This window comes from Melozone crissalis, unplaced genomic scaffold (genome assembly GCF_028551555.1).
Source record: "Melozone crissalis strain CALT ecotype California unplaced genomic scaffold, PUWL_Pcris_2 ptg000019l_1, whole genome shotgun sequence".
Lineage (NCBI taxonomy): Eukaryota > Metazoa > Chordata > Aves > Passeriformes > Passerellidae > Melozone > Melozone crissalis.
The window spans coordinates 13,096,041-13,112,267 of NW_026535797.1; the positions used below are offsets into that span (position 1 = coordinate 13,096,041).

Consider the following 16,227-nt stretch of genomic DNA (forward strand, 5'->3'; position numbering starts at 1 on the left):
TGTCCCCAGCCCAGTCCCCATCCCACAATGGGGATTGTTCTGGAGCCCATGGGCAGGATGCGGCCTGGCCGGCTCCGTGCCTGACTCACATCCTCGCTGCCTGGGAGGGAGCTGGTGGAGAGCCACATCTCCAGCACACCTTCCCACGGGGCTGGGACACGGCCTGGGCACTGGAGGGGACCCTGTCTGCACCTGGGACCCGCTGCTGCCCCATGGCCGAGCTGCTCCCTCCCAAGAGCCCCTCTGGGATCCCCCGCCATGGCCCGGGCCCTGCGGGACTGGGCAGCGTTTCCTGCCCAAAGCAGTTGGAGCCTCCCGCCGGAGCTGGCGTTCCCGGGGGAAGAGCTGCAGCAGAGCGAGGCATTTGCACTAAGTGATCACATTTATTTGAATATTTTGCGTGTGTGTGTGTGTGTGTGTGTGTGTGTGTGTCTAAAATTGGTTACAGAATAAATACCTGTGCCTTATAGCAGGAAGTCCACTTTTTTTTATACAAAGTGCTCGTTACAGGAAGTTGCATCAGCGATATGCAGGAGGGGAGTGCGTTTTGGTCACGCTTCCCCTCCTGAAAACTAGAACAGATTTTTTTTTTATTTATTTATTTGTGGCTTTTTGTAAAGTTTCTTTTCCCTTTTTTTTTGTGCATTAAATTTCCTGCCATTGTGTATTTACAAATCTCTGAAAGAAGGAAAAAAAATGCCAATATGCATGAGAAGTGGCCTTGTAACACAAAAAAAAAAAAATCAGCCTTTAAAAAAAAAAAGTAACAAACCCAAAATCTACAAGTATCATTTCATACTGAATCAATGATAGATTTTTTCTTTTTTTTTCTTTTTAAAAAGGGAAAGAAAGGGGTGGGGAAAGGGGAAAAACTGAACCAAACCAGAAAAAATGAACTTGGAGAAACGGAAAGAGAGAAGGTGCCATTGTCCCTTCTGAAGTTTTCCAAAGGCAGAGAGGAGCGAGGAAGAGCACAACGCACAGACCCAGATGTCCGACTGAAATCCCCATCAATTTCTTCTCGGTAATTTCTCCCTCGTGTTTACCCAGCGAGGGGCAGGAAGGACTTCCAAAATTAAATTAAAAAAAGGCATTAAAATGAAAAAAATTATTTCATTTTTAAAGGATTAAAAAAAAAAAAAAAGGAGATATGATAGAACAACAACCCTCCCCAAAATCCTGGAGGGGCGTGAGGCAGGGAAAAAAATGGGCTTGATTTAAAAGGGGAGGGGAAAAAAAAAAAAAGCCAAACCAAACCAGACTTTTCTCTCTGAACACGTCATCGAGCAGGACTCTCCAGAGAGTGTGACGGTTAACTGGTGACGTAGTGTTTGGCCGAGGGCTGCCCGTAGACCCTATAGAAATCCTGCCGCCCGTGCTGCTGGGATGCATCAATCCATTCCCTCACGGCAAGTCCCGGGAGCGACTGGGGCACGGCGGGGGCGGGCGGCAGCGGGTGCGAGTACTCCTGCGACGACACTGTCCAGGGGAAGTGCCCCGAGCGCGGGTAGGGCTGGTGCCCGCTGTGGTTGGACACCGAGGAACAGTAACAGTTATCCACGGAGCAGACGAGGATTTTGCGCCCGCCGTACTGGGAGAGCACGGACTGCTGAGATGACGTGGTGTTGGGGTAGTGAGATGGGTTGAAGACGGAGCCCGAGTGCACCGGCTGCGGGCCGCTAGGAAGTCCAACTATGTGCTGCGTGGAGCTACAAGGCACCATGGCTTGTGCGGACTGCCCCTCGCCGGCCGAAGCGCCCTGGCTCATGTACTGGCTCGCCACAGTCCCGGACGATGGCTCGAGGAAGCTGCCCTCGGGAAAGGCGGTGGAGTGCTTGCGCTTCTCCGCGCCGGAGTTGCTGACGGTGCAGGGGTACATGGGGATGCTCTGCAGGAAGGGGACGGGGGTGCTCAGAGGACCTGTGGAAGGGAACAGGAGAGGGGGATTGGATTAAGCACAGCGAGGCGCAGCTCCAGGGCGCTCCGGCCCCAAGACCCACGTTCCAGCCGCACGTGTGCAGTGGCAAACCATGCACGCAGCCCTGTGCAGGTGGACTTGCAGATTCAGTTTTGGGCCCTTGGCAGCGGGCTCGGAGCAGCCCCGGGCACTGCTCTGCAAACAGCTCATGAACACAGTCCCTAACAGGAGCAGAGTGGGACAGCCTGGGGGATAAACACCAATCCCCCAAGGAGAGGACTGGGAAGGCTCCACAGGACGTGGTTTGCTCCCAGGCATTGGCTGGGGGCTGTGGGACCATGCCAATCCCTGGCTGTCCCTGCCCACATGCTGACCCCCATCTTTCCACTGACTTTTCCTGGCAATGGCCAAACCCCCCAAAAGCTCTGTATTTCAGGGTTTTGTGTAACCCCAGAACACAGCTATTTCACAAGACAAGGAAAATGCCCTGGGGAGAGTCAGGAACTGGCTTGGTGACTCCTTGCTGGCTGCAGAGGGGCTCCAAGGGCTCCCTGCCCCAAAGAGCTCTCCCCACCGTTTTGTACTGGGATCTGCAGGGCAGCCAGCTACGGATACAGGAGGTAGTGAGGTTCCGTGCCCCTGCACCTCTCAGGTTTCACCCACCTTCCAGCAACTTCCTCAGCTGCTTCTCCTTCTTGGCAATCTCGTTCAGGAAGAGCTTGGAGTTGAGGTGGCCGATTTTGGGTGGGGGCAGGCTGCCACCTGTACAGTTCTGAGTTCTGTTTGGGATGGCAGGCAGAGAGGTGTGAGTTACAGGGTGAACTCAGGAGAGGGACAGCTCCTCCCCTCATGCACTCCTGGAGCCAAACCCCCTCCCCAGGGTAGAGGACAGAAGTGAGCTGGCTGTCTCTGGCAGGCAGGACCTTCCCTGTCCAGTTTTGCTTGAATGTCCCCTGCCAGGGCACACCTCCTGCAGTCCATGTCCCCACTGCATGGCCATCCCAGCTCATCTCTGCTCTGCTAGTGCTGCCTTTAACTCCCTGCCCTGCCTCTGCCCAGTGGAGCTGGATGGAGCTCTGCATCCCAACCCGGCTGGTCCCATCCTCTGCTCTTCCACAAGCACCACACTGAGATTCCCCTAGTCCACGGGGAGGACTCGATTCAATGGCTGCACGAGGGGATTTTTTCATCCTCACAGAGAGAGAGAGGGAAGCTGAGCATGGCACATGCCTCTTCCAAACCCTGTAGCATCCCTGGCCCTGGTCTTCCTCTGGATATTGTGCTGCTGCCACCCCTGTGGACATGAACACACCCTTTTCCCCAAACACGTCTGTCCCGCTGCGCTTACCTGTCCATTAAGATTTTCACAGACTTGGTGTTCTAGAAGTGGAAGGAGAAGCTCTGGTCAGTAAGGCCAATCCCTGCCATGGTGGCCATGCCCCCTTTCAGTGTCAGCTTCCATGGCCCCCCAGGAGGGGACAGTCTGACCATGGGCACTGAGCCCCCTTTCCCCTGCATGGGCTGCTCCAGCCCCATCTCCAGCTGTGGCACCTCCTCATTTGAGGCCAGCACTGAGCCTGCCTCACTTCTCCTTGACTTCTTCCACCGCTGAGCACTTGGGAGACATCAGCCAGCCCTGCCAATGTTGCCATCCTGCTCCCCACCACCCCCCACACATACCCAATTCTTCCCACACAACCAAGCCTCTCCACAGCCCCCGTCCCACCCTGGCATGGGCAGCTTGTCTTACCTTCATGAAGTTGATGTCCTCAGTTTTGTCAAACATGACCTGGACAGAGCTGAGGAGCTTCTTGGCCTCCTGCATGCGCTCATTGAGGTGCAGAACCTGGGCCGCGTTCTCGTTGCAGAACTTGGCCTGGGCCTTGTCCAGGATCTCCATGGTCTTCCGCAAGTCCTCATCCAAGATCTGGTGCATCTTCTCGTACTGCAGGCGCACCTCATCCTTCAGCTGGTTCACCTTCTCCTGGGGAGAAGAACAGGGTCAGTGCTCTGTGCTCTTTGACCTCTTCCTGGTTGTTCCAGGACACCTGGGTCCTTTCTCAGTACAGAATGCAGCCTGAAAGCTGCACCCCAGCTCTGCTCTCCAGCAACACCCAGACAGCTCAAACCCTGCTGTTAACACCCACATGGAAGGACTTCTATGTGCCAGAGACCCAACAGGGGCACTCTGAAGGTTTGATTGGTTCAGCAGATTCCTGGACTTACTTCCTGGGGTCTGTGTGGGGATCAGCTCCAGAGACCCAATCCCAAGGAACAACCTGCTACACCACCAATGGAAGTCTGCTCCCCTGAAAAATCCCATCCATCCCTATCTGCATGCCCTTTCCACCTTCATCCTCATCCTCAGCCCTATCCCAGGCTGGATACACTTCAAGTTCCAGAGCCTTTCCCTTCATGCTCTGGGAGGCCAAGAGGCTTTAAGGACCACAGGCACTCCCTTCCTGAGAAAGGCTGTGCTGAGCTGAGGCAGGATGTGCCATTTGATATTTAAGAGCAACCTTGTTCCTTGTCTCCCAACTTAACCCAGGGCCCATGAGGCTGCAGAGCAGCTCCAAACACTTATTTTATTCTCCCAAAATGATGACTGATGACACTGAAGTGGAGGCTGGAAGTCTGTCCAGCTACTCCTCCCGTGCATGCCTGCCTTCCTCCCTGCCCATCTGACCCCTGTGTCCCACGAGCTTGTCCCCATTGTGCCACAGGGGGACAGTCCCTGGGACTGGCCGTGGCAGGGTGAGGCACTGGTTACCTCGACCAGCCGCTTGTCTGATTCCAGCTTGTAGAGCTGCTCCTCGATGTCCTGCTCCCGCTCCTCCAGGCGGTCCTGCTGCTTCATCAGCATCTTCTGCAGAGAGGAGAGAAAGCAGCATTGTCAGAGCCCAGCGGCTGCATGTGCCAGTGAACATCAGTGCTGCCCACACTGGCTCTGCCCACATGGTTCAGGAGGGATGGTGCTTTTTCTCAGCAGGATGCCACTGCCAGGCTGAAAGCCCCCATGTAGCTTGTGGAGCTGGAAATTTGGTTATTTCAATGGCAGGAATGGCAGATGGGCTGCCTGTGCCGGGCTGTGTTATCAGCTGCGCTGTGTCCCCTGGATGGGGCAGCACCTCAGGTAGTTTCTGCAGCCTGGTCAGTGGGGTTGGGTCAGGGCCAAGCCCTGGGGACTGTGGGGGCACGCAGAGAGGCTCATCCCCCACTAAGGCAGTACCATTTGAGGCCCATCACCCATCGCCAGCAGGCTCCTGTGAGACATCACCACCTCCCTCGCGCTCCGTACGCCACGCCAAATCCTTTCTCCCTTCCCCGCCTCCTTGACAAGCCCCAGAGCCAGCGTCAGCGTAATCTGGAGGGACAGAGTGAGGAGGAAAGGAGCCTCCCCCTGCCACACTGCCAGCCCCCAGCCCCACTCCTTGGGGCTGGGCCTGGGCCATCCACCAAATAACTGGGACAAAACCTTATTCCCAGCTATCAGCCTCGCTCCTGCATGATTCCCAGCCTGGAGAAACCCACTGCCCATGAGAGAGGGGCTCCATCCCTGTGAGCAGGAGCAGGGCTTCCCAAAATACCCCTCAAAATCAACTCCAAATATTCGCCCTTCGTGTTTACTGGGCGGAAAAGCCAGGACACCAGCGGGGCGAGGAGAAGGGCTTCACCCGGCACGGAGATGCGGCGTTCGAGACTCAACGACGGGGGCGAGATGGAAAGAAACCGGCAGCAAGAATGAATTTCGAGGGGATTATTGCTATTATAAACCGCCACTCGGGAATTTATAATCAAGTAATTAATTCCTGGACGAGGCGGGAGGGGGAGGGTGGCAGAGGCGCTGCCGGGATTAATTGCATTGCAGGGAAAGGCTGTCACCTCCGACTCAATTCAGGAGCAGGAATGCAAAGCCTCCTCCCTCCTGTTGTTTTCCTTAAGGTCTCAGGCACCTCCAGCCTTACTGTAACTGGGCTCCTACCACTAATAATAACGAGGAGCTAAAAAAACCCAGCTTCCCACTCACAACACACTGCACATGCATGCCCAGGATGCACATGTGTGCACCCACCCAGGCCCATGCAGACAGACACACAGACAGCACATCCACTGAAACAGGGCTGAGGGGCAGTCACAGCAACGCAGACCCCCAGCCCACAGGGGGACATTTGCTGCGCATGCCTACAGAAACACAGGGGCCTGCAGCATCCGCGGGCATCACTGGAAGCATCCACACCGAGAAAGATTTGAGGCATATATTAAGAATCTCATTTTTTCATTGTAAAATGATTGTTATTTGTGCTGCTGCAGCAGCAGGAGGCTGCAGTCCACTCCCAGGTTTAACACGGTGGGAAGTGAGCTCTGGAGAGTGAGTGCAACACCACTTGCTTGAACCCTGGAGAACCAAGGGTGCAGGCAGGAACTGTGTCCTAGGTCCTCTGCCAACAGCCAGGCCTGAGTGTGGAGCTGCAGGGGGTTTCTCTAGGGTCTCAGGCAGGGTTTTGGGTCAAGCACCAGGCAGAACTGTGGAGCAGGTGGACAACTGTTGTATTGCACTAAACAGAAAACAGCCCCGTGTAGGTGGGTTGAGAAGTGGCAGGCAACAAGCCTGCTCCTGGGCTCCAAGGAAAGAGATTCCTTCCAACATCCCTGCTTGCAGGAGGCCAGTTGAATGTGGGAGTTGGGCAGGTCGTGCAGTGCAGGCTGTGCTGCTCACGCCCCATGCTGGGCAGCCAAAGGACACAGCGAGCTTTGCACCGAGCCCTTCCCTACACCTCCCTCCCTGCCACAGACTCGCCATCTCCACCACAGACAGCCAGAGCCAGCCCACACCAGCCCACCAGGAGGACAGCCAAGTCTAGCCAGGCCCCCAGGAGCAGCCCCATCCTCAGCCTGACTTCCCTGTCTGCCAGCTGGGACAGGGGTGGGTAAAAAACATAGGACAGGATCCCTCGCTGGGCACAGAGGCCAAATCCCCATCCCACTCTGTCACACCTATCAGGTATCTGACATATCCAAGGCAGACACTGCCCTTCTCCCTGATGCTGCTGGGATGCTGTAGCAGGGGAAAGCAGGGTTTCCCATCACTGGCAGATGCCAGGCAGGCAGAGGCCACCCTGGCAGCCCCACTGGTCTGAGGGACCCCCGAGGGAGGCACCGAACAGCCCGGACACGCACGTACCATCGCCCTGCAGCTGCCGTGGCAGAGCTGCCAACCTTTGTGTTTTGTAACAAACCTCAGACTGCTCCACTCCAGGAATCATGCAATTATGGGAAATCACAAATATACATATAAACATATGTAAAAATAACTTTATATATATATATATATATATAAAAGTTAATTTATGATCACCTCACAGCTGGAAAAAGTGACCAAAATCCAGCCTAAAGCCATAGAAATCAGACAAAATAGAGGATATGCAGCACTCTCTTTAAACCTCATACTTGATCCACTCTTTTTTTAGGGTGATTTAAAAACTGTACGTGCCTGGATTGCAGCGGAATGGGAGGGCTTTTCACCCACGGCAACAAAACCTTAACAAGACACAAGGGTATGAACTACCCCTTCTGGCACGGAGGGGCAAAATCTCATTGTCTATGCAGCACAGGCTGAATTCCTTAGGTATTTTGAAAAGGAAAATATATCCCTTCCCCTTCCATCCCCTCCCAAATCTGGCATTTCTGAAGTCATGAACTCCTCCTCCTCCAGGATCAGAATTTCTCGGGGTAATTTCTCATATTTCATGCATGACCTTGATGCTGGGAGAGCCGAGGCTCCCTCTGTCCAGGCACCCTTCCCAGGCTGTGCGCAACTCTGATCCCAGTTTGTCTTTTCCGAGACACGTCGCCAGTTTGCGAAACGCATACTAAAAATGCTTTTTATTCCAGCACCAGCTGAGAGTGAATTCATCTCATTAATTAATAAATTAATCGGTGGCTGGGGTAAGTGGCTGGTCCACCATGACCCTGTAGGCCCCAGTGAGACTGGGCTAGTGCATGGACACCAGCTTATTCTGCAAGAGATGAACATAATCTCCCCCCCCCTCATGGAGAAAAATGAAGTGTGGGTACAAAAGGGAGCTCCCTTTTGCTCCCATACAGGGAGCTTGCAAACACACCACGGGCATCAACTCTGCAAGGGAGCTGGACTACCAAAGGTGGAAGGACAAAGGAGGGGACACTACCATTCACTTCTCTTCAGGAGAGAGGGTGCACTCCTCCCCTGCAGGCAGAGGAGAGTGATTCCTGAGCACTAATTGTGGCAAGTCAGATGGGTTTGGGGTACCAAGGTCATGCACTGGGACTGAAACACAGCTTGGAAGGACATCTCTGCAGGAAGCAAAGCAAACACTGCAAGGTCTCATTGCAGGGAGGATGCACACAGCTGGTCCCCATGGGACTGTGCTGGGGGAAGGCTTCCTGACCATGGCTATCCACAGCACTTGCAGGGAGGAAATCACCACCAGGGAAACCACACCCTGCCTGCCTCGCCGTGCCTCCACCTTACTGCACCCCCTGCTCAGAGGGAGCGCAGTAAGGTGCAGACTATGCACTGACCCCAGCATGGGACACATCCACCCTGCCAGGCAGGGCATAGGGATATGTCTGCTGGGGGACAGGGCCATCCCAACAAAGAACTTCTGCAACATTAAATGCCTGCAGCCACAAGACAGGAAGATAGTAATAAAGAGTTTAGCAGCTCTGGCACCTATGCTGCTTATCCGAGAGACACTGCATGGCTGCACCACCACAAGCCTCAGATGTGTTACACACATGGGTCCAGCTCAACCAGCTGGGGAAACCTCCACTGTAAATGGGGGCACTGGGGTGTAGGAAGGAGCTCACACCCACCCAAGAAGTCCCAGGCAGGGAGCAGTCTGTGGGCACAGTATTTCCCCTGATTTGTCTTAGGCTGGTCTCAACACTGTCCTCTCCCAAAGGGCAGAGCTAAGCCTGTGCTCACTGCTGAGCCCACAGTGGATTATGGCCCTGCCCTGCCTGAGGCTCAGCACTCCCCTCATCTCCTCTTTGCAACCCCCAGATGCCCATTGCCCTGGGGCCAGCAGCAGGGCAGCAAAATCCCACGACATGTCCCAAGGTTTTGTGTTCCCTGAGGCTGGTCAGGGCCCTTGTGTGCCTCCCAGGGAGAGCTGGCAGGGGACAGCCTCTGGCACCCCTTCCCTGGGGGCTGGAGTGCTCACCAGCCCCTGCCCAATTCCCAGCAGGATCAGGAAGGAGCCTGGCAGCTTCACCAGAGGCAGAGCGGTGCCCCATGACCTGCTGAGCTGCTGTGGCTTTAAACAAGAGCTGGAGCAGTGAAAAGCCTTACTGTGTTCACAGGGCAAATGGAGCCCATGCAGCTTCTCTTGATGTCTAATAGGCACTGTGCACCCTTCAGGGCCGTTCACCTTGCAAGAGCAACCAAGTACCCACAGCCTGACCTGTGGGATGCTTGCAGGATGCTAATTCCCAATAAACTCTGCTGAACCTGTCTGTGGGTTTGGAGGGTACTACAGCAGGGCAGGTGGACAAACCACAGGACTGCACAGCTCTAATTCCCATAGGAAACTGGGGGAGCAGAGAGCCAGCCTGCCCCACAGAGCACCTTTAACCACAGCTGGACAGCTGGCCTAGGACAGGCACACTCACTTCTCTGCCTCTCTCCTTCCTCCTCCTCCTCTGCGCCCAGGCCTTCCCCTCGCCGCCAAATCCCAGCCACTGAGTGAATAAGGACATTGTTTGCAGTCACCGGAAAGCGAGAACGGAGGGAGCAGCTTGGAGCATGAGGGGCAGGAAGGGTGAGGAGGAGGAGGAGGAGGAAGGTGGAACCGGAGCGAGGAAGCTGCAAAGGGCAGATGCCTGCAGCGGGAATGGCTCCAGACACCTGCAGCTCAGCCCAGGGACCGGGATCAAGAGCCCCCATTGAGACACATGTCCCAGCACGTTGCTGGAGACGGGCCTGAAGTCACAGTGACTGAATTTTAATGCACCAAAAGCCCTGGGCCAAGGAGGCGAGTGCAACCTTTCGCCTCCCCAGGCCTCCCACACACAGGCTTCCCTCTCGCCAGCCCCGCTCCACTGTCAGCTGGACCATTTTCTGAGAAAAACCCACGTGATGAGCTATTTTCATCTCTCCTGAAAGTGTCACCCCACCTGCTAACACATCAGAACCCTGACACCGTGTACATCTGGGGCACAGCACCCCACTGCCCCCAAAAACAGGATCTCACATCATGAGATAATGCATCATGCACTGCCACAACCCAAAGCCCTGGAGCATCCCTCCCACCCTGCTGGTGGTCTCCTGCTGACCAGATCTAGGCAAAACCAGCTCTTTCAAACTCCCCACAGCCCTCACAACACTCGCAGGAGGCAGATCCACTTAAAGAGGCAGGAAGGAAATGCTTTCTGGTTGGGGTTTCATCTTGCACACATTTACAGTAAGCACCAGGCAGAAGGGAAGGTCTCCAGCCAGAGCATGAGGTCTTGCCTCCCCTGGCCAGCCCGGAGCAAACAGTGCTCCAGGCTTTGGCTTTTCTCACAGTGCTCTCTGTGCAGAGATCAGGCTGGTTTATCCTCAACAGGGGAAGGAAGAGGGGAGGGGAACAGCCTGAGATATTAATAACTGCCCTTCCTAGGAAGGGCTGGAAGTAGCAGCCATGCAGTGAAAAGGCACCAAAGAAACCCCCTTTCCAGCACTGAGGGACACCTGAGCACCAGGAGAGCTGGTGCTTTGTAGGTAAGGGCTGAAGGCCAAATAGTCAGCTCCAGTTTGGGGGAAGAGGATGTACAGATGCCTCTTGCAAGAGCAGCTCTCTACCCTGTTGTCATGCTGGAGTGGACAAGGATGCCTCCTGCTTGTCCACATCACCCTGTGAGATGCTGCCTGGCCTCTGAGCCTTCCCTGGAGAAGAAGCCATTTGGTTTAGACCCATGTTCCATCTCCACTGGCTACTCCACAGGCACAGCCCCATGTCCCACCTCCTGTGCCCACCCCAGCACAGGGCATCCCTGCAGCACAACTGGCACACAGCAGCTGGGTGCTCCCGTGGACCCATGACTCATGACTGCTGAGCAGAAACAGGTCAGGCCTGGCTCCTGGGGCATCCCAGGACAGTGGGCATGGCAGACCATATTTCTCTCCATGTCCCTGTACCAGAGCAGATCCTGAGCCACCAAAGGGCTGTGCCAGTGCCTGCAGCCTGGGACAGCTCTTTCCCTTGTTTACATCTAGCAGAAAGGAAGAACTTGTTAATAAAGAGAAAATACAAGGCATTGTGTTGCATGGGGCCAGCAGCCAGATTTCTGGAGGTCAGGAAATGGGGACCTATTGTCTGTCAGAAAGCAACCCTTCAGGAGGATCTTGAGAATGCTAATTCACCTTCCTGGGCCTCTGTGCATCCCCCTGCTCACTGCAGCCATGGGAGTTACTTCATGCTGTGCCTCTCACACAAATGGGGGAATGAGGCTGGGGCACTACCTAAAGGGTTTGGACCCCAGCTTCAAGCCATGGCCCAGCTGCCACTGCTGTCAGTGTCCTTGGAGTAGGAATGAAGATTTGCTTCGAGAGAAAAAGGAGGATAAGGGAGATTAAGGGGCAGAGAGATGAGGCCAGTGGCTGGAGACACATCACCTCTCTACCAGCAGCCCTGCAAGTCCTGGAGGAAGGAGCCTTCCTCATAACTGGGTATGAGGTGATTCCAGTATGGGTGTTGTACCCTTCAAAACAGAGGCTCCCTCCATGCAAAGCACAATAGAGGCAGTGAAAGCAGGGTAAACTGCCTGTGCCAGACCTGGGGCTCCAGACTCACTCATAAGATGTGCAGAAGAGGAAAAAAGGGGCTGGAAATGCACCAGGAAGACAAATATCAGGACAAGAAGCCAGTTTTCATGCAGAGCATGCAGCCAGGTGAGCCATGACTGATGCTGCTGGCTCCACAGGACAAAGATGAGCCCTGGTGATAGAATCATAGAATCATAAACTCATTAAGATTGGAAAACACCTCCAAAATCTTTGAGTTCAACCTTTGATTGAACACCACTTTGTCAACTAAACCATTAGCACTAATGGTCAGGTTCAGTAATTTCTTGAACACTTTCAGGGATGGTGACTCCACAACCTCCCTGGGCAGCCCATTCTAATGCTTAACCTCCCTTTCAGTGAAGAAATTCTTCCTGATGCCCAACATGAACCCTCCCTAGCATGGCTTGAGGCTTGTCCTCGTCCTGTCACTTGTTGTCTGGGAGAAGAGGCCCACCCCTACCTTGCTACACCCTCCTCTCAGGCAGTTGTAGAGAGTGTTAAGGTCTCCCCTGAGCCTCCTTTCCTCCAGGTAGCCCCAAAACCACCCCCAGCTCCCTCAGCCACTCCTCACAGCACTTGTGCTCCAGACCCTTCACCAGCTCTGTTGCCCTTCTCTGGACTCACTCCAGCACCTCAGTAGTTTTCTTGCAGTAAGGGGTCCAAAACTGACCGTGGGATTTGAGGTGCTGTGCTGAGCACAGGAGAGCGATCACAGTCCTGGTCCTGCTGGCCACACTACTGCTACACAAGCCAGGATGCCACTGGCCTTCTTGGCCACCTGGGCAACTGCTGGCTCATGGTCCTCAGCTCTGTTTCTGCTGGGCAGCATCCAGTCACTCTGCCCCCCAGCCTGCAGCAATGTGTGGGGTTGTTGTGATCCAAGTGCAGCATCCAGCACTTCACTTTGTTGAACCTCATACAACTGGCCTTGGCCCATCGATTCAGCCTGTCCAGATCTCTCTCTAGAGCCCTCCTAGTATTAAACAAGACTGGTCTCAAAACTGAGCCCTGGGGAGCCTCACTAGTGACCTGGCCAGTAGAGCCACTTCCTGCCCTGTACCTGCCAGGAGAGACAGCATCCCATCAGGGAAAATGCTCCCACACTGTGTCCCAATGCCACAGGGACAGCAGATGCCTTTGGGTGGTGCAGGAGCAAGATGGAAAGGCCACCTCTGAGGGCTGGGGCTGCAGGCACAACCAGGCCCTCAGGGCACTGAGGAGCTCAAGAAATTTCATTTCTCTCTGCTGGGCAGGGAGGGAGAAGAGATCCCCATCCAGGCCTGGGTGTGAACACAGCCCACCCCAGGCAGCTTCCAGTGGGAGGACAGCACAGGACACCTTGGCCTGGGAGTGAGGAGAGCCAGGGAGAGTCACAGGGCTCAGCTCAGTGTTTATGAAGGACAGGGTCTGCGTCTTCTTTGCCACCAGGGATGCAGGGCAGGAGCTCTTTTCACCACCTCTTTCAGTTTCAGAGGGAAAATGTACATGTTTAGCGCTGCTTATAAATGAGTGCCAAAACTCACCCTGCTGCTGAGCCATCTCCAGCACAGGGCTCTGGCTGCAGGCCCTGGCACAATCTGCCCTGCCCAGCACCAAATGCCCTTTGGGTAACCAACTCAGGAGCACCAGCACTGGAGACTGCAGGGAAAGTGCAGGGTTTGTGACATCCAGAAAGTTTCAGACACCCAGATCCAAGTGCCTTGAGCAACTGTTTCCAGCCACTTGGGATCTCAGACTGACACCAACACCTGGAGCACAACTGCTCCCCATGACCAGCATTGCCTTGTGCTTTATCCCTGCCATGCCAGAAAATAAAATCTGGGGCCTGCAACTGTATTGAGTGGGATTCACCAGATTTCACAGTTTTTCAGAGCCTAAAAGATCGTGTAATAAGTCCTGCCCTTTCTGTCTTCAGCACACTCTGTGCTTGTGGTTTCTCAAATGCTTCAATCAATTTATATGGACATTAGGGGGGCCCTACAATCCTTTTCTCCCTCATGTCTGTTTTCATACATCTGCCCCCTCCCAACCACAGATACAGATAAAAAATTAATCCAGAAAAAAAAGAGCAGTCTGTCTTTGGTGGGATCATCTCCCCCAGCTGGCTCTCAGAAGCGCTCTGCCAGCTCCAATGGTGGCAGTCTGGGCAGCAAAGGGAGATAACTCAGTGCTAAAATTCAGCTGAATCAGAAAGTCCTCACACCAGTCCTATTGCTCTGACATATCATTTCTCAGTTGCTCCTCCAATAACCCCCACAAAAAATTCAACAGGCTTTGGCAGCACCCCCAATCCTGCCTCAATCTGTTGCTGTCCCAGTCTTGTCTAGCTCTGTTGAATTCCAAGATCTTCCCAATGTTGACAAAATCTCAGGGTCTCAGCCAGTTGTTCCCAAACTGTGGCTGGGGGAATGGCTTGCCTTTCAAAGGAGCCATCCTGCAAAGACCCATCCTATTGCTTGGCAGCAAACCTACCCCATCTGCAAGCCCTGCAAAATTGAGAAACCCTCACTCCCCCTTCCAAATAAACATCTTGGATTCAAGATCCAGCTGGCCTGTGTGACCTCAGAGCCTTCTCCCTGCAGGGGTGAAACAAAGCCAGCCTCTTCCACCCTTGCTCCCACTGCAGGCTGAGCAGCCTCTCCCCTGCCCAAAGACCTGAACTCTGCACCCACCAGGCTGAGTCCTGCCATGGGAAGCCCTGAGCTCTAAACAACAGCCTCTTTGGCTCCCCATCCTCCCTGATTTCTAGTTTCTGCTCTGGAGGGAGCCTGGCATGAGGATCTGGAAGCATAAACAGGTTTTATGGGGAGCTCAGATACCTCTGAGGGGCAGAGCAGCAGCAGTACCCACGTGTAGCCACGTCCTGGCCATGAGACCACTGGCAATGACCTGCAGCCACGTGCCCCATCAGAGTCTCATTTGGTGAGCCAAAGACAAGGGGTCCAGCTGCACAAGGCACCTCTCCAGACTCAGGCAGCACTAGAAAGAAAACCCTCCTTTGATTTAAAGGCCATGATTTTATTTTTTTTCCTCCCAACTGATCTAGTTAAACTTCCAACCGCTCAAGGCTATTTTAATTTGTACTGGTAAGTTAAATCAACACAAACAAGGACAGAACAGGTTTATATGCACGTCTATTACTGGCCTGCACCAACTGAAGTGCAGCTACATTTCTCCAGGCAGCTTTTTTTTTCTCTAATAAAGATAAGGGGGACGTTTTTGTGCACCTCCAACTGACAAATGGAGCCTGAAAGTGAATTGGGAGTCAAAGCCTTGAGAAAAGTCAAGGTGACTTATGCACCAATAGGCTGGATTCAAAGAGCTTTGCAAAAATGCAGATCAACTAACAAGATTTATAAAACTCGTTAGGGGCTTAGAGGTCGCTTAATTCTCAAAGGTGCCAAGGAAAGTGCCTGACTTGCAGAAGGATGGATGGGGCTTACAGAAGTGGCTATCTCAACCTTTCAGTTGCTTCAAGAAAAGCAGACTCAATTTCTCTTGGAAATGAGGTTTTGACATGCCAAAATGTTTACTGCAAGCCTTGGCTCCTCCATCATTTGCTTTAAAGAAAAAGAAACCAAGTCTTGTTGCTGCAGACAACTGTTAGAAACATCTACTGAAAGCCACAGCAGAATCTGCTGCTTCAGCTCACCAGCGCCAGACACCACCCAGAGGAGTATGAGACCAGATTCAGCACACAAGCTGGAAAAAACAGAAGCGGGGAAAAGACTTCGCACTTGCACAGCTCCCCTGTGCCTGGCATTTTGCAGGCTGGAAGCAGCCTGTCAGCACCTGTGGGCAGCCAAGGAAAGGTACAGCGAGTCCATCCACCCCAATGACCATGACCACAGTCTGCTGAACACCAAGGACCCTCCATTGACTCTCTGCCGGGTTTTTTCTCTTACCAATTTATTTTTTTTTTGGTGAGGTGGTTGTTGAGAATCTGAAAGCCCGGATTATAATCTTTATGAATCCCATAGTTAGATCGCGCTGAACAGCAGCCCAGCAATACCAGATGTTCAAACAAAGCTGCCAACCGACAGCTGTCTGCAGCTTGCAGCGTGTTTTTACTTTAAAATGCAAAATGATACCAATCTATATTAAAAGAGAGACGTTCAGAGCCTTGCGATAGCAGCTGAAGCCGCGGATATTGCTCTTTCACGCAGGGTGTGGCAGCAGAAGGAAATATCTCAAAAACTACTGCTTAAGCCACCCTCCCAGCCCCCCCAAATCCTGGCCCCTTTCCTAATGGGAAAGAGACTCACGTTACTGCCTGAGTGCCGTGAATGTACCAGTGCATGTCCAAACAAGCCAGCAAAAAGAAAAATGCAGCATGAACAAACAGTGTCTAACGAAGGATGCCAGAACGAATCTGGGCGCTGCCCACACCTGGCCCTCAGCAGCATGGGGAGGACAAAGTGACACATGGGGGGATGGAAGGAACCAGTCCTGGGGTGGAGGGTGCAGCCCATCCTGCACCAGTGATCAAAGTGGGACAAGA

The 16,227-nt window shown here is 53.7% G+C and overlaps 1 protein-coding gene across 1 annotated transcript in view; it reads right to left on the minus strand.

Moving 5' to 3' along the window:
- Positions 1 to 377: 377 nt before the first annotated feature.
- Positions 378 to 16,227, minus strand: part of TRIM8 (tripartite motif containing 8) — a 29,552-nt gene continuing 13,702 nt past the window's right edge. The window contains exons 3-7 of the mRNA XM_054276907.1: positions 4,689 to 4,784; positions 3,669 to 3,902; positions 3,267 to 3,298; positions 2,582 to 2,697; positions 378 to 1,920 (exon numbers count right to left, since the gene is read on the minus strand). Coding sequence (XP_054132882.1) covers positions 1,313 to 1,920; positions 2,582 to 2,697; positions 3,267 to 3,298; positions 3,669 to 3,902; positions 4,689 to 4,784 — 1,086 coding nt within the window. The 3' untranslated portion in view covers positions 378 to 1,312. The remainder of the gene's footprint in view (positions 1,921 to 2,581; positions 2,698 to 3,266; positions 3,299 to 3,668; positions 3,903 to 4,688; positions 4,785 to 16,227) is intronic.